General features: G+C 38.0%; 1 protein-coding gene across 1 annotated transcript in view; it reads left to right on the top strand.

Moving 5' to 3' along the window:
• Positions 1-1527: 1527 nt before the first annotated feature.
• FAT3 (FAT atypical cadherin 3) overlaps positions 1528-22330 on the top strand; it is a gene marked incomplete at its 5' end in the record, with an annotated part of 64252 nt that continues 43449 nt past the window's right edge. The window contains one exon of the mRNA XM_010192871.1: positions 1528-1589. Within this exon, the coding sequence (XP_010191173.1) occupies positions 1528-1589 (62 nt within the window). The remainder of the gene's footprint in view (positions 1590-22330) is intronic.

The following is a 22330-nucleotide window of genomic DNA, read 5'->3' as shown; positions in this document are numbered from 1 at the left end:
TCTAGACATGGGGGGATCACGTGTGAATGACACCATTTTGTCACCCATGCTGTCATGTCTGTTTAAACTCATGCAGTGAGTAGATGTCTCCCATATGGTGTAATTGTTTTGAATATTTGCAATTGCTCGATGCAGGCAACATGAGTTGTTTTGGCTTGTCAGCCTTTTGCTAGCACTGGATTCTTCCATGTAATTGTAATGACTCACTCTGGTTTCTGTGACCTCCCCTTGAGTGTAACTTCTGTGGTCTAATAGAACTCATAATGAGTCTGAAATATTGGGAGCAGAGTAACTTTCCTTTGTTCATTTCATCACATTACTTCAAGTAATGTTTCCCTCCTTCTCACCAAAACAGTCAAAGTGATTCCTCCAAGGAAAAGACAACAGTATATGAGGAGCTGTAGCTGTAGAAACTTTCTGAGGTTATAGGTGTTATGTAGATGTAAGATGTTGCTGATGGTTTTTTTTTAAGAATTTAGGGTCATCATGGATTTGTGTCTAGGTGTTTGGCTGGTCTGATTAAACAAATAAATATAATAGATAATCCAGGGAGTATTTGTTTTCTTGTCTTTCGTGGCAGTCTTAGAGATGAGTAATCTTTGAGAGTGACTTTATCCACAGGCATTGTCTCCAAAACCAGCTTTATCTCTAGGAAAAGTTGGTCCCTTTACGCTCATCAGAATCTATTGCAAAACAAGCACATGATGCATTTTCTTATGCAAAGAAATGTATGAAAGAAAACTCAAACATGCACTTTGAATGTCTAGTGAGAATAAAATAAAAAGCTAAGCTATATTCATAGAAGATAGGTATTGCTTTTCTTGAGGGAACTTTGGAAGTGTTTAATTTTCTTTCCTTGGTATAGGTTGCACAAGAGGTTAATAATTTGTGAAAGTGCATTGCTTTAAAAAAAATTCTTGATCATCCTCATGTAAAAGGGTACTTTATTTTAAAGACTCAATTTGAGCATGGAACAAATTGATGAAATTATAATACAAAACCTTTAATGCATTAGAATGATTACATTTGGAAATCATTATGTATACAAGTAGTTATTACAGAAATAACCTTCTTTGTCAAGTATTCTTGGTGTGGAAGTAATCAGCATCCTATCCCATTAATTGTTTGAGAACTCTGAAATCCTTAATGAGGTTTTCTACGGAAGGATTTCAGTCAAATGCAAATGATTCATTGAAGCACTTAATCATAAGACAAATAGTGATTCTTTAGTAAGTTTTTTATTCGCTGTAATAAATGTAGCATGTTAACTGTAGATACACAGCTAACAGTTTCTCAGTTACTTTTCTCACAGCATTTTTCTTTAAGGATTCGTTGTTAGTCAGAAAGTCATAATGGCTGCATCGAGAAAGAAAACGCTTGACAGATGTCGAGAAATCTGTGTCTGATATACCTTCAAATAGATTTTTTCCCTTTGAGTTTTTGAAAAATGAATTTGTTTCTTCTGGTCGATAGAGACATATATTTTTCAATGGGTATTGACAATCAAATATCATCATTTTTTCACAGGTTTGATTACAACAACGTCAAGAAAATTGGATCGGGAACAGCAAGCAGAACATTTTTTGGAGGTAAGATTAGGTGGAAAATGCATGTTAAAAGGTTAACTGATTTTTGTAGTTTAAAACCACTTCTTCCTGTTCCAGGAGAGTGGTATTCTCCCTTCTCTTGATTTATGACAGACTCATACATAGCTGGGAATTGCCTGATTATACAGAAGAAATAACACATTTTGCAATTCACAAGCACAAGAAAAATTTGAACAAATATGCGCAGCGCTTGTTTTCCACTCTAATCTGCTTCAGTTATATCTTTTATTGTATTCCTTAAATTTTATTTTTGACAGAAGTTCAGAATATCCAAAGCAATTTCTATTTTTTTTTTAAATTGGCGGAATCACCCTAACCCTGCCAAGATTTTCAGTCTCTCAGGTTAAATGTGTTTAAAGTTTTGCATCTCAGATATAACAAATATTCTTTTGGATGAAAGCAAGCTTTTACCTTGTTCACATTCACTGCATCATCAGAATCTATTAATAATTTCTTTGCTTTCACTTATTGAAACTATCACCACCATTTTTAATTTTTAAAATTTAAACAACCGTTTAATTTTTAAAAATTACCCTCTAAAAAGAATGTCTAAAGCACTCCCTTGGCCCTTAGATAATTGTTTCTCTTTATAAGTAGCTCATATATGTTGGATATGGAGTAATATACTTGTAAACTACTGGTTTTACCACATGTGTTCTCTTTCACATTGCCATACACCATGTTGTGTTTTGTTTCCTTTGGGTAGAAGATCCTTGACTCTGTTCTCTTGTCTGTTTGTGAAATAAGGAGTTCTTGATTCATGTTGGTACAAGTAAAAAAGAAACATATTATACTCCATAATCAGTCATTCCTACCATCTATTTTAGGAAATTCTCTTCAAATTCATACAACTGGATAAAATAATTCCCAATCTAATCACTATCTGGCAGCAAAATGAAGTAAAATATACTTTTGCATATTCTATGGTTATTTTTTATTGTTACAAATCCCAAATTATTTTAGTTAGTGCAGAACACAGGAGAGAAGGGTTAATTTATTACTGTACAAGTTTGGGCTTTTTTCTCCCTGATGTTTCACTGTAGGTTTTCATACATTTCAGGCCATAAAGAAATGGAGGAAAATAAAAGCGTTTTCTCCTTCTTAGGATTTTAGTAAAGTGATTTAATAAAGTGATCAAGTGTTCCAATAACTGCAAGTTTTCTAGTTTATACTGTCAGAGAAGATCGCAAACTGAATGAAGTTGGCATTGACTTTAAAATATATCTATTGATGAGAATCTTAGGTCTATGAGTCTCTTGTATTTTTTGTGTTTTCCTCAAAGACCTCAGTGAAACAGACCAAATTCACATTTGCCAAAGGATTCCCATACAGATGGGGAAGTGTTACTATTAATAGCAAAAAGAAAAAATAATTACTTATAGGAATTAGGCTTTAGTCATCAATACAAGCTGATATATTCCTTCCACTGAATATTATCTTGTTTGAAAAAATCTGCAAGGTTTTGTAAACTGAAGAACACTGGAGGGAAATGGATAATCGTAGGGTACTCCAAGGCTTGTGAGTGGGGAGTGAAGAGGGGGGCAGGCTACGGAGAAGAGAGGAGCCTGAGCGAGGTGGCCTGGAGAAGTGGGGAGAGGACCACACTATTGTAAAACTCACCTGGGAACAGTGTACAGGAAAGAGGAGCAAGCTCTGGCAGGGCCACGGCCCCAGTGGCCGAATCGGCACTTTGAGCTGCTGATGAAACATTGACCATCGCTGCCTCTTGGGAGGTGCATTCCCAGAGATCAGAGCAAATAAGCTGCTGGGGATCCGGAACTGGCCAAGCTGTGCTCATTCTTGTGGCACACTCAGAAAAGGGTTTCTCAAATGCCTGGCTGTCTCTGTGTAATTAACCCCCTGGGGAGGCCTTAATTGCCAAGACAACCATGGTCCCCCTGTTGTACAGTATTTCCCTTCCAGCTTCATTTCATACCCTTCTTCCAGTAGCCTGTCTGGTATAAATGAGAGCAAACTTGGCTCCCTTTGAAAAGCTCTGATTAGTGCTTGTCCTGGCAACCCTTGCTTGCCTTTGCCCAGTGGCACTGACAAATCTTTCCTAGATACAACTTTTTAATTATTTTTTAAGCCTGTCTTTCCCCTACCTGAACTTGACAGGGACACTGTACCCATACCAGCCAGTATTTACTGGGCAAATTCTATTATTAACAGTATTGCCACCTCTTTCACAGAAGTCAGGAAAACAAAGTGAAATAACATAGCAGATGTTAGTCATTGTAATTGTGTGTAGTGCCATTGCTCGTGTCCAGAAGAGCCACGTCTGATGGCTTAGGGTGGCTCTTCTGGAGTCATCTGTCCATGTCCGTATTGGAGGAAACATGAATTACCAGGTGGGGACTGGATGTGTATTATTAAGGCTGCCATGCTTCGGAAAGGTGGATCTAAGTGAATCACCTTGTAACTGCACAAGTAGTCTGTTGTAAAGTAACTACTGAGCCCAGGTCATCTGTGCATGTCTTCTTCCTTCCTCCTGTAATTACCTTCTTTGGATGTATGGACCTGTCTCTGTGTGAAATTTTTAACAGTGCCCAAGGCTGCTGTCACAGGACTTGAACTTACCAAAGACTATGTCCCAATGTGAGAACAGAAACATATCTAGACCTTGGGTTAAAAGATGCATCAGAAAGTGAGAAATGGAGTCCTCTTTGTAATAACTGAGATTTTTTTATTCATTTTGGTGGGAGTTGTTTGGGAGGGTTGTTTTTTTGTTAGGGGATTTTTGGGAGGAGAAAAAAAAAAAGTGTTTTTTCTCCCAGATCTTTCATTGATTATGGCATTGTCAATGCTACCTTTTTTTTCAGCTCCCAAGTAGAGGGCTTAATTTTTTTGAGATATTTAATGTCTTGCAAGGCTGCAGGTTTTATTCAGTGCTTGTTATTAGGTAGAATTTTTCTGCTTAAGTTTAAATTAAATGTCACTGAATTTTATACAGGACGGTCTCTTCCTTTAGTGGATTCTTACTAATGGAAGGTTTCTGCCTGAAATGGGAGGAAAATGACCACTTGATTACATTACTTTTTCACATGAAGCAAACCAGAAGAATTTGTTTTATTTCACAGACTTTCTTAAAGATTCTGTAGTTGGGATGAAGTATTTAAAACTGAAACAAGAAAGATAATTCTGATAATTACCTGCTTGCTTTGCAAGAAAATGAAAATAGCAATGTATTTTCCAGTGAGGTGCAATTGCAGGTTTCAGGTGATCTTTATTCTTCTTCAGTAGCTAGACACATCAGCACTATAGTTATGCATTTCCTCTTCATTTTTCCTTCTTTTACTTCTGTCTTCTACTGGGTATGTGTTGTCTTCTAATAACTTCTGTGTTAACACTTAACTCTATCTGCTCTACTTTAATGAAAAGAGGAAGCTAGAAATGGCGAATATTAGAGGAGTTTGAGCTATGCAAGAAAACAGAAAATAGTGAGTCTGTTTTTCCTTTCCACACTTTTTTAGATGCATCCTAATCCTGGTCTGACAGCTATACAAACTCCAGTGATTTTGCTATGTGATTTTATGCAAACAGCTGCTGGAGGTCTGGTAATAAGCAGAAAAAGTAAACCATTTCATGTGGGTTCTGCATCCTTGTGTTAGAATCATAGAAAGGTTTGGGCTGGAAGGGACCTTAAAAATCATCCAGTCCAACCCCCTGTCAGGGGCTGGGACACCTCCAACTAGACCAGGTTGCTCAAAGCCTCATGCAGCCTGGCCTTGAACACTTCCAGGAAGGGGACATCCACAATTAACCTATCTCCAGTGTCTCACCACCCTCACAGTAAAGAATTTCTTCCTAATATCTAATATGAATGTACCCTTTTCCAGTTTAAAACCATTACCCCTCATTTCTATCGCTACACTCCCTGATAAAGAGTGCCTCCCGAGCTTCCCTGTAGGCCCCCTTTAAGTACTGACAGGCTGCTATAATGTCTCCCCAGAGCCTTCTCTTCTCCAGGCTGAACAGCCCCAACTCTCTCAGCCTGTCCTCGTAAGGGAGGTGCTCCAGTCTCCTGATCATCTTCGTGGCCCCTCTCTTGACTTGCTCCAACAGGTCTATGTCCTTCTTACGCTTGGAGTCTAAGAGCTGTACACAGTACTCCAGTTCAGGTCTCACAGTAGTGGAGTAGAGTGGGAGAATCGCTTCCCTCAGCCTGCTGGCCACGCTCCTTCTGATGCAGCCCAGGATATGGATGGCTTTCTGGGCTGCAAGTGCATGTTACTGGGTCACCTTAATCTTGTTATGTCAGCTGATTTTGAGATTTTCAGAATATGAAAAATTCCTGGTATATGTGCAGCTTAAAGTGAAAGGATTGTTGAATCTGGGCTACAGCTCATTGACTTGCGCATTCAGCCCAGAAAGTGGATTTGAATGCGTGCCTTCTCACCCTGAGCAGTTTCGGAACACACTGTTGCAGATGCTGGGTTACTTATGCTTCCGACACAGAAAGCCTCTGCAAACCGCACACATTGCTGGGAATTGCTGGGACAAGACCTGTATTTAGCAGAAGAATGAGACAACAGAGTTACAGGCTTCAGTGTGCAGTTCTAGTGACAGTCTTCAAAACTTTACGATTGAAGGGGTAAATTATCTGTAGTGAGAGATGATCTCTTTATCCTTTTGATAAAGGTATATAGTAAGTCTGTGCTTCTGAAGTGCTGTGGCTATCTGGTCTCTCCTTGATGAGCATATGTGGTTCAGGCCCTTAAATCATTTAGACAGTTTTTAAAATTATATCCATATTATATATGTTCTCTGTTCCTCTAACCTATGTTAAAATTTACCGCTGTAGATTCATTCAGAAATTATCTTTTAACATTTATCATGGTGGAAAACTTGTCTCTTCAAAGCCATGCTAAAGAATAAAAATAGTTGCTCATAAGTATGGTCAGAACTTTAAATCTTTTCAAGAGTGACAAAGCAACTGCAGACAATAGGTTTAAAAATAATGTTACAGCAGCCTCAGCCTTTAGAGGTCCAAGTCATGTAGCATAGTTACTGAGGAGAAACAGGAGCAGAGCACTGACTTGGTGCAGCTGATTTTTAGCCAACTTAGTGCTATCAGAATAGCACAAGTAGCAGTGCCTCTCAAGTGGCTTGTATTTGTCACAAATCAGTGTATACAACCCTCATCAATCTTCCTGCAGTAGTGCTTCAGCGTAGCACTGGGAAGGATATCAGTAACAGTGCAAGGGGTTGTAATGAAAGTAAATTGGTAAATCTGATGTGTGTCAAAATACGCAGGCTGAATGAAGCGCATTGGTTTCTATTTACTGTAAGTACACTAACAGGGTACAATAAACCTGTTACATGGTGTGTATTTATATGCAGTAATTAGAGGGAAGCATAATAATCTGCTGTAATTGTAGCCCCTTCTGAAAAGAATTCAAATTTCTGCTTGTTTAATGAGAAGTTGTAATTGTGAGGGGAATTTTGATTGAGGGACTGCCATTTTTTCCCTCTTTGAATTTGGTCTGGAATATCACAGGGGATGTTGCTGCAGGAAACTTTATGGCCAGTTTACAGGGCAGAGGGGTGTTTAAAATCTTGAAAAGTAGCATTTTAAAATAGCACTGCCTCTCAGTTCTTCCCACAAACACCATGCTGGTGCTTCATCATTGGACTGGCACTGAGTTCCCTGCCATCCTTCTCTTTTCGTCCAGCATCTCCCATGCAAGTATTTAACAGATTTAACCTTGTTTTGCTTCTGAGCCTATTCAGTGAGGCAGTAGCTTTTGCTCGTGATGATGCCTGAAGTCAGGGGTCCATTGTGCAAAACTGCAGCATTTTCTGAAGAACACAGGCAGCCGTGTGGCAATATGGTCATGTATATTTTTACAGGAGAAGTACAAAAGCTGAAGTTCATTGGGTTTATGTAGCTGAATAGCACTCTACAGAACATAGATTGCTTAAATCCTGGATTATGAATCTGTGTAAGCATTTGTTTCATGGATCTTTAGCATTGCACACATTTGGCAGGGAAAGCCGCATTTTTTCTTGGTGACATGCTGGTGATGGGGTAAAAATGAGGCAGTGTCTGATTGAACATTTAGTCTGAGGTTCAAATGGCTCCAAAGGCACATGTCTTTCCCTTTTTAACATTGAAGCCTATGAGATGATGCAAGGAAAATTAAAAAATTAAGTAAACAGCCTCTTATTTCCAGCTGAGCTTATTAAAAGTTACTGGCTATGCTTGCTGGAAATAAGAGAACTATTTTTTATTATATTGAGGACACCTGAAAGGATTCTTAGTGGAACAATAAGTATGTAGAGGCAACTTTCTAAACAGACAGTGAAAGCTCTATCATGATGTCAGCTGTGAATGGCGACACATTGAACTTGAATCTCGACTTCAGAGTTAGGGGAGAAAAGCAAAAGAAAAAAGGGAGGAAAGGGTAAAAAGAAAAAAGAAATTAAAAGGAAGAAAATAAACAGTTCTAAAAAAAAGATCAAAAGGATGTTCATCTCATACTACCTCTCTGTGGGTGTATCAGCAGAAGTTGAAGCCACCTGTGGGACAGGTCAATGTGGTGCTGGCTCTAGCAGAGACTCCAGTTCCTGGCATAGAAGGCTCATGCTGAGCTCACTCATCCCACACTGCACATTTCCATCCTGCACCCCGTTCTCTTCGGGAGTTGTTATTCTGCACCAGCTGTCAAGAAATGCATGGGCTGCACTCACCCTCCTTTCCCTCATGATTATTTGTATTTTTCCACCAAGTTGCTATTTTCCAAAGTAGCCAGCAACTTTCCAAAGGCAGGAGATCACCAGAGGTTAAAACTCTCTTTCAGAGGCAGATTTGCATATGACATTGCACACTGCTGCTCATGTGAATTCAGGCAGAAAGTCTTGCACTGCAAAATATGGGAAAAGTCCTGGTGTGATTCATCTATCTGCAGTGACAAGTGGCCTCCTCGATTAGACTATTGTCTCTGACTAGTGTGATCTGAAAAGGTGAAGAATTATCAAGTGCATCACTGAAAATATTACTACATCAGTTGTTAACCAAGTGGCCTCTGTGCAAGAGATGTGAACAGGAGTTTTAAACTGCAAAATAATTAAGGCACAACATCTTTACATATTATTCTCTTTTCTTTGATTATTGTAAACTTCAATAGTTCCCAGATGTCCCTTTATTTTAGATAGCGACTTGAGAAGTAACACAGATGACAAAGCCTAAGCACTGGTAAAACTGAGTTTAGTAACATTTTTCTTCATGCATATGAAATCTTAATTCTGTTTTCTTATTAAATAAGAAAAAACTCTTAATAAAATGATACTCATAGGGAAAAATAAGTTTGAATTTAAAAAATAAAATTGTGTATTTAAAATCCTTAAAATTCCATGTTAAATTCAGATAGCTAATGGGAAGTGTACACACAACTCTGATGACATAATATATACCAAAGGCAAGGGGCAAGAATGGGTTGACATATATCAATAGTAGCTGTGGCCCTCAGCTTATTTCAGCTATTCAATGAAATGCCAATAGCCTTGAAAGACTGGATGTGCAAAGAATATCTATGACATTTCCACAAAATCTGTAGACTTTAAGTCAACCTTGAGGATGCTTTGTTTGCTTTTTTCCTTGTGCTTATGGCCGATTTCAGTCTTTATTTTTTTAGGTACTATTCATCGAATTCTTTTAACTCTCTCAAGATTAGATTGTTTCTCTTAAAAATGTTTTACACCAGGATGATGTTAAGGTGTTACACTACTGACAGCTCAATTCGTGCATCATCTGTATCCAAATACCTGATTCAGGACTCTCTTGGAGAGTGCATAAGCCATCCAGCTAATCGGATACTCTATGGAAGTTCTTATATGACAGGATTTTAGTCTAACATTAAAGATCTCACACTTGCTTGGTTAATCCATTCTATTGATTCAGGATACCAATAGTAATGATGAAAAGCAATCCTCTTTTCTATGTTTAATGAACTTCCAGATCAAAAATCTTTAGAACTTAATATGCAAAACTTTGGGGTTTTTTGCTATAAATGCTTGACAATTACAGAAATGAGTCAAATAGTTTATTGATCTTTTATGGATGTATTGTAAGCTTTCGTTAATTTATTTGGATATTAAAATAAGAAAGCCCAGCTTATTTATTAAGTCTCTCCTTAGCTCATGGAAAAGATTTGATTTTCCCAGTTCATTGATACATGCAATGACATGTTCGCCATCTGCAGTGGAATACTGCCCCAAGTATATTTTCTAGAAAAACGTGTTTCACTGGACAATGAGTCTGCTAGAAGTAAGCAGGGAACAACTGCTATCGTGATCCACGTTTAAAAACCTATTAGCCATTTAAATGTAAAGTTACAAGTTGACACAGTATGAAGATACAGATGATTTTGCAAGTGATAATTTAGGTTCGAATTTTGAAGAGCATGGCAAGATCAGAGTTGTCCAGGACCTGGGCTTTGGTTCACATGCTGCTGTCTACCATGGTTGTTGTGTCTCACTAGAAAAGTCACATTTCTGATAGCCTAGAGCTTTGCCTTAGTTAAGGAATAATTTACATATATCTGGAGCTTGCAGAGAGGAGGGAGCTTGTTTTACAGATTTCATGAATCACTGACCTGAACTGTTGGGTCATGAAATGAAGAAATGAAATTCCACAAAGCACAGCACTGTCAGCTTTTTCATGCTGGGCATCAAATGCCTCTTTTAGGATTTTCCTTGTGGATCCGCAGCAGCAGGTCTTGGCTTTAAGCATCTCATCACATGCCAGCTTGAAAGGAGATGTTCATGGTATAGGCTTCATGCGCTGTTTTATTGAGCATTTCCCACCTCTCTTTAAGTGCATAACAAAGAAGGTGGAATTGTGCCAGGAAGCAAATCCAGCCTGCAGGCTGCCACCCTGCAAGGTCCTGAGCATCTCCTGGGAGCACGGAGGTGTATCAGCATTTCCTTGACTCTCTGGACCTAATTCAAATCTCACTGGACTTCGCATCATGCAGTGGTGAAGTTAGGTGCAAGACAGTGACATTTTGGTTAAGCATTATCTTAAGATATATGTGATGTCACTGTGGAAAGGTAATATCTTATTTATTATCCTGGGGGCTAGTTGAGTTCCTTTGCTTACCCTGAGTGATGTGCTCTAGTCCAGTTTCAGTAGCAGTGATTTTCTTGAAATTATCCCTGATGATCCCCAGGACGAGAGAATTAGACATCAGTCAGTGCCCATGGCTGCATTTCCACAGATATGTCTGGAAATGGGTGAGTGAACACATGGGAGGAAAGCAATTTAAACTGTTCTCAATACCTCTTTCTTCTATTCTGTTTGCAGAACTATGAGTTGACAGAGCATTAGATCAATGCAGATAAAATGGAAAACTATTATTAAAACACCAAAGATTATTGTGTGGTTATAAAATTAGGTCTGTACCCATGTGTTAAATGCTGCTGAAACACAGAGGGATATAGTAATGGTCTTCTTTCTCTTTTTGTACATCATTCCTTATGCTAAGCCTGTGTAGGCAAATTCTGTGGTCAATCTATACCAAGTTCTTATTTTCTGTCAGGATTTACGAGTTTGGTCTAATGTTGCTTTCTTGCTGAGGGATTATCTCACAGATTAGCTCAGGGTTAACAGGTTTTTTCTTCATTGTATGTTTCTTAAGATCTGTAGCTCTCTTTTTTCATGGGCTGGAGCCCACCTACCAGGCCCAAATTGGACAGATATACCCTTTCAGAGTGTCTCTTTTGCCAGGCTCTGTGTTTGTTGAGACAGAGTCATTGTGAAGGGCACGCTGCTTTGCTGAATCTTCACATTTGTTTTATGAATGTACCAATGTTTTAATCTTCTGCAGAAGCAGCAGGAAATCTTTCACATTATTTGAATCTATTTTAGATGTACAGAGCCTTTGTGTTATCTGAAGCATGTCTGCTTTAGTGCTATATCATGTTTTCTGTAGCATTTGCAATACCCATCAGCTGCCAGACTCTTAATTTATGTCTGTAAGTATTTGAGCACACACACACATTTTGTGGAGGTCTCAGTTTCTTGCCTTCCTGGCTAAGACCAAGCTGAGCATTGCATTTAAGGCAGGGGAGCATCTTCTTCCTCAGTTAGGAATATTTTTGCATCTGTACTAAAATCCTTTCTGGGCACAGGAAATCCTAGTATGCCTTTCTATGAATCCATCGTTTAGAAACATTTGCTTAAACAAGTTTTGCATCCCTTTGTCCTTTCTCCCAGGGTGATCTGTACTCAGCTGTTCACAATTCACGCTTGTTATCTCTAAAAAAAAAAAAAGTTAATTCTGAGATAATTTCACAGCAACTTCACTTGCTGCCACCAGTTCTGCACACCAAATCCAACTCTGCAATACCTCATTTAGGGATCCCGACACTAAATCTGCAATTCCATTGACCTAAGTGGACTTTAGGTTGGTTTGAGATGTGCTCTTTGATCACAGGCTGTTGCAGTGTCCACGGAGCCTGTCTGGAGATGGTTCCCAGGACACCTGCAGTTTAAGCAGTCCCTTCCCCAGATTACCTTCATTTGTCAGTGCTTTGGTTTACAGGCAGCCTCTCCACAAGGGAAAACTGGAACAAGTCTTTCCTTTTGTGAGTTCTGTTTGTTTTTACTATCTTCCCTACAGCCCTATTTTTTCCATCATGGTGAAGACCAGCCTTATTCTTGAGGTCTAGTCCCTTGAGTCATGCTGTCAGTCTACAGTAACATCATCTGGGCTTTGTCCGTGCTTCTTCTTCTGATTTTTTTTTCTGTCTCCACCTAGTTAATGCTCTTATTATCCAGGGTCTCATCATTTCCATTATTGCTGATGTACTGAAAACTCTTCACTCCCCAAAACTGCCCCACCACTCCATGCACTTGGTGGGAACGTCTTTCTGGCACACCTTGAATATACAACATTTTCTTTGAGGCTCATCACATCCCTTACAGTCTTCTCACTATAGCCTGTAATGACTTTCAATATTATGTATTTTCCCTCTTTATCTTTCATATTCCCAGTCTGCCAACCTGTCCCTCAGGGGACGCAATTCTTCAACATTCAGCTTGAGCAAAAAAGACATACTGGAAAGTGTAGGAAAATGTCATGCAGAAAGATGGTAGTCTGAAAAAAATGTTTATTTTTTTATTTTAAAAATAATCTATTATGGCAAAAGTGCATCATTGTGTAAAATGTACTGAAATAAGATTGCAATATTCAGCATAACTTGTAACATGACACAAATTAGAGTATCTACCAGACACCTAGAGGTAAGAAAACCTCTAATCGGGTAGAGAATCAGTTTAATAAGCATATTTGACACCTTCTTTCTCCCTAAATATATTATCATGGAACATAAGAATCCTAATGCTTTTCTTATCTGACTTCAGCTTGATAATAATCAGAGACCAAACAATTCTTTTGCTTTTTATGAAGATAAACTAAAAAGTATAAAGGCCCTGAAGCATCAAGTGCTATGAAATGTGCCCTCAAAAGCAGTAATTTTCTTTTTCCAGGCTAACAAATTCCAGTTGTCAGGAAACAGATTAATCTCCTCATTCTGAAACGTAATATTGCTGTTTGCTAATCTTTCATGATACAGAGATGTTGAAAATGTTATCATAGCAGTTTTAGAGGACATTTTATGTTTTGGCAAAAAAAGAATACTTTCTTTGGAAAGCAATATTCTAAATATTCAAAAACAAGGATTAACATGAATAACTAAAAGCAAAAATGTCAGAATCAAAATAATTAATTATTTTTTCTCACATTCCCTGGGAAAGATAAAAATACAAATATTACTAATAGCAGTGTCAGTTTATGGCTTCAACTTTTCTGAGAACCAGCATGTTATCTTCAATCCAGATACCAACAAATAGCTTAATGCTTTCTGTCATAGCCTCAAATATATTTAGTTTCCCCGTGAATTTCGTTTCCTTCCACTATCCTTCAAGATAATTTTTAAGGGGTTGTATAAATAAAGATGTTCTTAACCCTCAAGACCAAACAGCTATTTAAAGACTTAATTTAAAAAAAAACATGGAGAATTTAAAGATTTGGTTTTATACTGCCACTCTTTAAAAAAAAAACCCACCACCATATGACCATAGTTTAAAAAAACAGTTAAAAAAATATCTAGAAAGTCATAAATTTTAGTCTACACATTTTAGCTAAGCAGAGATGATGCTTTATTATATGACACATCAAAGTATGCCAATATGGCATGGCCTGTGTTGACAGAGAGAGATGCAGAAGGCAATGAGACAAGTGCATTAGCTTGGTCTCAAAAGAACACCATAATGTATAGCAGAAGGAATAAAAATATTAACTGACACATGAAGTTCACTTGCATATTCTGCCCATGGCAGGGGGGTTGGAGCTAGATGATCTTTAAGGTCCCTTCCAACCCAAACCATTCTGTGATTCTATGATATCATCCTTATCCTCCTCACCAAAACCTCGTTGTTCAAACGGACCTGCACAAACTCTCTCTGTGTAGCTTTAGCCATACATTAAACTGAATACTAAAGCCCATCCTCTGTCTTTTTTTGCATAGGCATTTACCAAGTATATCTACAGTTAAGGATCTTTCAGTGGTTTTGTTGCAAACCACTAGATACTGCCTTACTGCAGTCTTAACTGTAGCACCTCAGCAAGGGAATGGCATTTTAACAAGTAAAATAATGTTTGCTTTAAAAGCCTTCTCTTCAGGCATTTAATCCTCATAATATCCAACTCTCAGTGTGAAAGTATCAATTGAAAGCTGTGGCTTTTTTAATGAAAAGAAGTCTGAAGTGTACCGAAGGTTTTGTTTTTCAGCAGCACTGGGAGGGTGCCTGATGATGGATCACACTGGTGATGGGACGTCCAACTTCCAGCAAGCTGCTGAGCTCCCAAAAGAAATGTGTGCTGCTGCAGCACAGTGCTCAGCATGAGGCAGTCATTTATCCTGCTTCTTGACAGAGCAAATTACACTACTTGGAGCTGTAGGCTGCGTTTTCAGTACCTTGTGTAATCCTTGCAGAGCTGATTTGGTGTCCCTTCCCTCTCCTCCACACTGTAGCATGGACTCAGAGCTACCTAACTTGAGAACCCCCCCTGTTTTCTCTGGGTGCGCAGTACACTCCACTAGTCCTTGGATGCTTAAACAGTTGTAGCTGAATAAATTACACATTCATGCTCTATTTTCTAAAGGTTATTGAGCACACATTCACCAGACAAAACAGGAATTGCATCTTAAACTTCACTTGATTGAAAAACTGCCTTTGCCTCACTGAGCCTGTAAATAAGATTTAGATATTTTGTCAGATCAGTAATCCATGGATTAAACTAGCTCTTTGTTCACCACTTCTAAAACTGGATGCATTTTTGAGAACAAGCATATTTATATTTTGTATACAATTTCTCAAAGGAGGCAATGGCAGCATCTATAGATGGTGTCAGCCAGGGCTCCACATTGTGAGCAAGCATGTCTGGTCCTGACCCCAGCATCTAACCATCAGGATTAGCGCATGGGCTGACATATCTGATCTCCCTGTGCCAAGGGAATCACACCTCCTGCGCTGATCCTGACAGGAAGCACTTGTGCTGCTCAAGAGATCCCATGCATCAGGAGCTTTCTCACGGCTATTCCCAACAAAGTGCCTGGCCCCTTTAACACCTCCTGAGATAATCTCAAAAGCAAAGCAGCTCCACAAACTTTCCTTTTTCAGTCTCTTCTGCTACAAACCAATGAAGCTACTCATTAGAGGGATTCTTCCTTCCCCCTTTTCTGTCCCTTCACCTAGTGAGGAGGGCTAATTGGAGGCTCATAAAATGAATCCAGGAAAATTCTCCTCCTCCTTCCATACATCAGTCCTGCACTACCAAATTGGGCATATTGTCTCATGCAGTGTTTTATTGTCCCCCAGATCACATTATCAATGGTGCAAAGGTTAATAGCATTACTAGGTTGTCTCTTGATCCGACATCCTTGCTCATCACTGTAAATCCAGTTGTTTTACCAGTGGCGTTAGACTTCTCCACTGAAGTTAATTGGATGCTGCTTGCCACTGACTTCAAACCCAACTCTATAAATCTTAACTACTTGTAGCTGATTGTCCCTGCTCTTAACTTTCATTTCACAACTGGGAAAAGCATGTGTGGGTTGATATACCTGGCTTTTCAACCACACTCTTTGACATTTGCAATCCAATTATCAGTCACCTTGGCCATTTGTTCAGTCCAACTGTCCTCCCATTGGTATGGCATGTGTCAACACCTACTCTGTATACTGCCCTAATGGGAAAATAAAGAGTAAATTATGATCCTGTATAAATCCATTAAAGAGTTACTGCGACTCCATAAACCATGGAAGTGAAACTGAAGTGCTTGCTTTGTGCAGTTACTGCTATTCCAAGTTGGAATTGCTGCTCTGTATTTTTACAAGTTCTCAACTTGCTGAAATCAGGCAAGATAAGTATCTATTGAGGGCCTTGGTATCCATAAAGTAAGAACATGAACCTTAAGGGATGTGCATGATAAGATTTTGATATTACACTCTTGAATAAATGGTTGTCATCACTAAAGTTATCTTAATAATTTTTATTAAATATTTCCTTTCCCCACATAGAAAATATGCTTCCTAGGCTCTACTTACATTTCACTGACCCTTTGCACAGCAGTGAATGCCATCCTGTGGCTGCAAAAACTAAATGCATGTTAAAGACTAATTCTGCAGAAGAATCAAAGTGTTGAGAATATTTAAAAATTTGCAATCTTTTAAAATTCCTCCTGCATTACAGGAGTATAATGTCATCTTCTTATTATTCAGACACATAAAGATCCCTTTCCAGGACTCCAGGCAATGTGTAATTAATTAATTATAATAGTATTAATTGATTAGTTAGTATTAATAACCTGAACATTTTGAATGCGTTTTGAGGGTTACTCAGGGAAATTTAACTTTTTGGACCAGGATTATTTTTTTTTAGCAACACATTTGGATTGTTAAAACGTTGGAATAGTGTTTCCTGTTGTATTGTTTCCTCCAAATGACCATGTTCCTATAGGCATACCTACTTATTTATGTCAGCAGTATAGTCTTTACACATTCTGAGAATTATTCACATACATCACTGTTCGCAGGATCACTGGCTGTCTGTGCAATAGATTGAACCAATAGGAAAAAGATCATGTTAAAGAATTGCATATGAAGTTTCTGTTTCTTTAAAGTAAACAACAAACTTCACATTTGCCTGGGTGTGAAAGTAAGATTCTTCCCAGTCAGCTATAATGCACACTGTGGTGGTGGTGCTGTGGTGGTATACATCTTCTCTACCTTTTAATTGAAAGCTTTCCGCTTTCAGGTACTTGTTATGCAGCTGGATTGCAGGGCTGGGCAAAAGCTGAATGAGAAATTAAAACAAGCCAAAATGGATTTGTTGAGCTATACGTGCAACCTTGTTCTCCCTGAAGTCCATAGGAAAATCCCCATTGATTTCCAAGTCAGAGCATTTCACAGCTGGCCAGGTACTTCTCCACCAAGAAAACACCTGTAGTTCTTTGGTGGCTCAGACAACGTGAGCTTGGTTCAGCAGGGAAACATTTCTCCTTAGACTTCCTGTGTGTCCTTAGCCATGCAGCATGTGCGTACCCCTCTGTCTATGGTGTGGCTGGGATGCTGAGGCTATGCAAGTGTTTGTGGAGGTTTGTAAAGGTTCAACAGAGCTGAAAAGAGAACAAAACTGACTACACAAAAGTTACAGTCAACTGGTCTCTAAACATACACTTAGCTGTGTCTGTCATGTCACGTGAAAAAAAGCAAAGTTTTACTATATTTGAGATGAAACACAGAGTCCTAATGTGCCTATCAGGGAAAGGGCTGATGGCTCTCATTCTTTATCACCAGAACAGTTACCTGAATTTCAGTTTCACATCTTTTGTACTGGACAGGCTGAGTTTTCAAACCTGGAAACTGAATTTCAAAAAAAGTAAAAGAGTAGTACAAGAATATGGGTTTGGCTTCAAAATCAGAATCTGTGTGTTTTCCCTTGTGTATAATTCCATGCTGATTCTCAACCAACTTGTAAAATTGACCCTATGTCAGTGTAAACTGGATAGTAGATATTTATAGGACACTTAGAATCCAAGACAAGTGGAGATTGAGATAATAAGGCTTGTCGGTGTTGCCTATTAGATGAAACTGTGATTAAATACAGCCCAATTAATGCTTATTATCCATCTAAAATTAATTTGTCACAGAAAGTTGTGAAGTAGGCATCAAGAAGTCAAGTAGAATTTTTTATTGCTAAAATCAAAGCAATTATTGACGTGATTTACTTTAACCTGGTCTGACAAAAACAGGATGATACTGTCATTAAAAAAAACCCACCTAGGGAAGAGCCCAAACTACTACCCTCCTTATTCATGCTTAACTGCTTTACTTTACTTAATTTTCATAATGATTTTCTAAGCATTTTTATATCGCTTTGTATGTCATTTTAGGATGTAGTCCTCATCTGACTACAAAAATTACTTTATTCAAAAATGCATGAATAATTGCTATTGTATTGTCCTTAAGTTGATTAAAATTTTACTTGGCACCTCATTGCTAACCAAAGAAGCTTCTATCAAATAACCTGAATATCACAAAAAAACACATCTTCATTTTTCCCTTTTAGATTAATGAAAACAGTCACAGCAATCTTCTTGAGTGGACGTTCACTAAAGCCAGCTGAGGCCAAAAACGTACATTTTTGCTTTTTGCAAATTTAGAATATCTTTACAGGATCAAAATTTGGGAACAGCCTGTATCCCTTAAAGGCCTGATTTTATTTACTTTCTACCTGGCTAAGAAATCAATTTTTCATTACTCAGATTTTTAACTGGTAAGCTTTTATTTTGTACATAAAACTGTAGAAGCTTCATTTTTTACCCTGAAAAAACTAAATTGCATTTAAATATCAGAGCCTACTCGTCAGGCTATCAGCTCTAAAACTGTCTTTGAAATGTTTTACATATATGTGTGGATGGAGTGCATTCATTATTTCTTGCATATTGTGGAAAAATAGTGTAAGATGGTAATTGGATATTTTCAGCAGTTACTGATGGAACACCAAGTCTTTTACCTTGAGATCACTGGTTCTGGCTTTGCCTACTTTGGTATTGATCAAAGGTTTGTTGGTAAGTGTTGGATTCTATGGTAGGGATTTTTTGAGGGGGGATGGAGCACAATTTACTCTCTGTAGTGAAATTGCAGAATTCATCCCCAAAACTGTACTTACACCATGCATTTTCCTTCAGTGGCCAAAACGTCTTAAGAAATTTCTCCCCCCCTGACTTGGGGACCTGGCATGCCTCTCCTTGTTTTGCTCTCTCACCACCATCACTCGTTAACCATCTGCCTTTTGGAGGATTTTGTTTTCTTTCAGCAGTACATTTGAAACCCTGATTATTTCAGTAGCCCTGTTTGTGGCACAGTTACACGAACAGTTTATTGACGGGTGAAGGTGGCTGCAAACCGATGACAGGGGAAGAACAAATGGCTGGAGGAGGAGCTGGAGATGGGGCTGGATGCATCTTAATCTGCTTTTCTGCCACAGACAAGGTGGTGTCATCTTCCATTAGCACCACCAAGTGCTGCTTGTTAGAGCAATTTAAAAAAAAAAAAAGGTGTTACCCTTATTTTGAAAATATTTGGTTCTGCTTCATACAGCAGTGTAAAATTGGGATGTATTATACCTATAAACTAAATAACTTTAAGGAATTACAGTGTATATCTTTTATCTCATTGATGGCCAAATAAATGCATTGCCTCCTAAGTAATAACAATTTTAAGACTGGCCATCACAGAGCCTCCTCTAAGGATGTTTCCTCCAACATCTGAAGTTATGTGCTGTCAGCATGACAAAAATTGTTTAGAAGTTTTAGTATTATAGGTTAGGAGAGAAGATGATATTTCCTTTAAATACTGAAAGTTTTAGTTGAAGTTATTACTCTGTTGTAACAGAAAGTGCATGCACACAGTATTTCTAAGGGCATGCAGCAAGCTCCTTCATATTATCTTCTTTCATAGTAAGTTCAACAGCATGTACCGTGTTAGTATGAGGCAGCGCTGCTGACTTACTACAAAACAGATGGAGCCTGTTGCCACACACAGGAAATCACCTGCACCAAACTTGAGAGTTTCTGCTAAAAGTGTTGCTGTACTTTAATTTCCAATCACTTTGAATATCTGGGGACCTATACTGCAAACTGATACAGCTGCACACCCGAGCACGGATGTATCGTTTTGCTGCTTGATTAATTAACTCCACAGTGACTAGTACTATAGCTTGATTGAATTTTGGCAATATATCAGCATATATTTTTGAGCATAGCCTTTCTGCTGATAGTGAAATCATAAAATAAATTATTAAATTAGGAAAAAATTCTTGGAAGAGTGGATAAAATCTTACATCTTTATTAATAGCTAGAATAGTTTCCTCACTAGTGCACAATTACACATACTGACTGATCAAGTGTGAAAAAGGGAAAATTGAGCATGTGTAACGATCTTCATAATTTTGCGAAAATGTTGAAGAACGTGTTTGATTCCTGCTTATAGTGAAGATGAGAATCAAGTGACTTTTGTGAATGAAAAAGGAAGAGCAGGTTGAATACCTGAGAAAAGGGCAGTGCAGTGAGCTTAGAAGTTGATGCATGCCTCTTCTGAAGCACAAAAACTGAGATCTACTTATATGAGATAAGAGTTTTGGAGAAGGGCATTATCTGCAGAGGTAGATCTGATAGAGGTGAAGTTATCAATGTTTGATCACAGGTGTTTTGTGCCATGAAAGAAGCAAAATCCACAAATACTGAAGTAGATCACAGAATCATATCATAGATACTCAGGAATGAATTAATTTCAATTTACATAGAGATTACTACTAACATTAACCTGCCCAAATATCTTCATTTGCAAGGTTTATGTTATTTAAAGCTGCTTGAAGTGAAATATTCTCTGATTTGACTACTTCTTGTTTTCTGTTCACAAAACTCTTTGATTGCAATCTTCACTATCAGCAGGAGCTAAATACCTTCTTCAAAGTTTGCTGTGAAGATCAATACACAACTTTTATCATCTTTCTCATTTAGAAGCTGTGAGGGTAGTTATATTTCTGTTTAGTAATAGGTTGTTCCTAAAGAGGTTTCATATGCCTAAGAAAAAATACTTTTAATCAATCGCATATCAGTCTTTATCTCATTTGTAAGGTGTCAGTCTGAATGTGGGTAAGTGTCCTGGGGTCCAGATGTTCTCAGAGGACTATTTGGAGTGTATTCTTCTGCTTTCCAAATTTTTCTTCATTATATGCTAGGGTAGTGAGATTCATTATTGTAGCCTCATGAATGAAGAAAGGAAGTTCTTGATGTACTCAAAAGACCTTTAAGGTTGTTATTTGAGGACTGAAGTTTATGTTCCTACTGTGATCATATCAAGTTATCCAATTATCCAGTTACAAACTTTGCAAACTGCTCAACGTGGGATATGAAACATGCAGAGTTCCAAGCACCACTTATGATGGTGGTGTTATCACCTAGAAGGTAAGGAAAAATCCTAGCTGAGCAGTACTTTTTCTTACCAGACTATTTCTGCTGAATTGTAAGTGATTACACCCTACTGTTAGGCAGTAGAGGTGAAGATTTTCTCTATTTGACTCCATCAGTGAAGTCAGAAAGTGATTGGCTTAGAGTCACTTAAAGTTTCATCCAGAGTTTTTCAAAAGCAAAATTATATGAGCTTAACATTCCTGAGCACTGTAGTTTTCTTTTTACTTAGTGAAAAGAAGGGGAAGATACTGTTCTGAGATTGCCTAAAGGAATTTGTTTTAACATAGGACAGGCTGCTCTGTTGTCCTTGAATTTAGCGAAGTAGTGGCTGGTTCTTCACTTATCTTAGCATGTATTGATTCAAGAACGTTATAAATACAGCCTGGTGCACAGAGGTTGCGAGGATCTCCAAACTGTAAATTTTAAAAGCAATACCCATGGAAAATTACTATTCTTCTTTTAGAGAGTCACTGTCAAGAGCTATGCAGATCCCTCTTTGTATTGATACTAGAGCTAAAATGGAAGTCTTAAGGTTTTTTTCAGAGTTTATGACTCTCGTTTACTCTTTCAAAAAGCTTGTAGAATAAAGTATGACACAGAATAAATGTAGTAGTAGAAGTAGTAGTAGACATAGTTGTCGTCGTCATTGTTGTCGTCGTAGTAGTAGTTCTGCACCTTTAAGTCATCCATTCTGATATTTCATTCTGCCTAGTTATTTGGCTACCTTCTACTGGTCTCAGTACTGTGAGTGTGATGAAAATTAAGATTTGAAGCCTCTAAGACTTTCTTCCAATATTTAGGTTTGCAGATACTGCAGGGAGCATTTAACTCCAAATGAAAAAGCCTGCCTGCCTTCCTTCCTTCCTTCCTGTATTTTGGCAATACAGTGTTAAAATTACCTGATGTCATCGTTAATTCTCAAATGGTATAACAGACTATTATACATCATTTTCTAACTTGAATGTGGCTGGAAGCCATTGACTTTCTTTATCGGCCACCTAAAGTGCTTGTGTCGGTAATAATCTTTATTTAAAATGTACTCTAAATTATTTATTTCTCATAGCTGGCCAGACTAAATGTATTAATTTTTTTTGTGATTGGAAACAGAACTTCCCAGATTAGCACATTGTAAACGAAATAAGGAAAGATGGATCATATTGATATGATTGGCACTCT

The sequence above is a fragment of the Mesitornis unicolor genome, unplaced genomic scaffold, assembly GCF_000695765.1.
Source record: "Mesitornis unicolor isolate BGI_N332 unplaced genomic scaffold, ASM69576v1 scaffold15339, whole genome shotgun sequence".
Taxonomy (NCBI): Eukaryota; Metazoa; Chordata; class Aves; order Mesitornithiformes; family Mesitornithidae; genus Mesitornis; species Mesitornis unicolor.
This window is presented reverse-complemented; position numbering and strand designations above follow the sequence as displayed.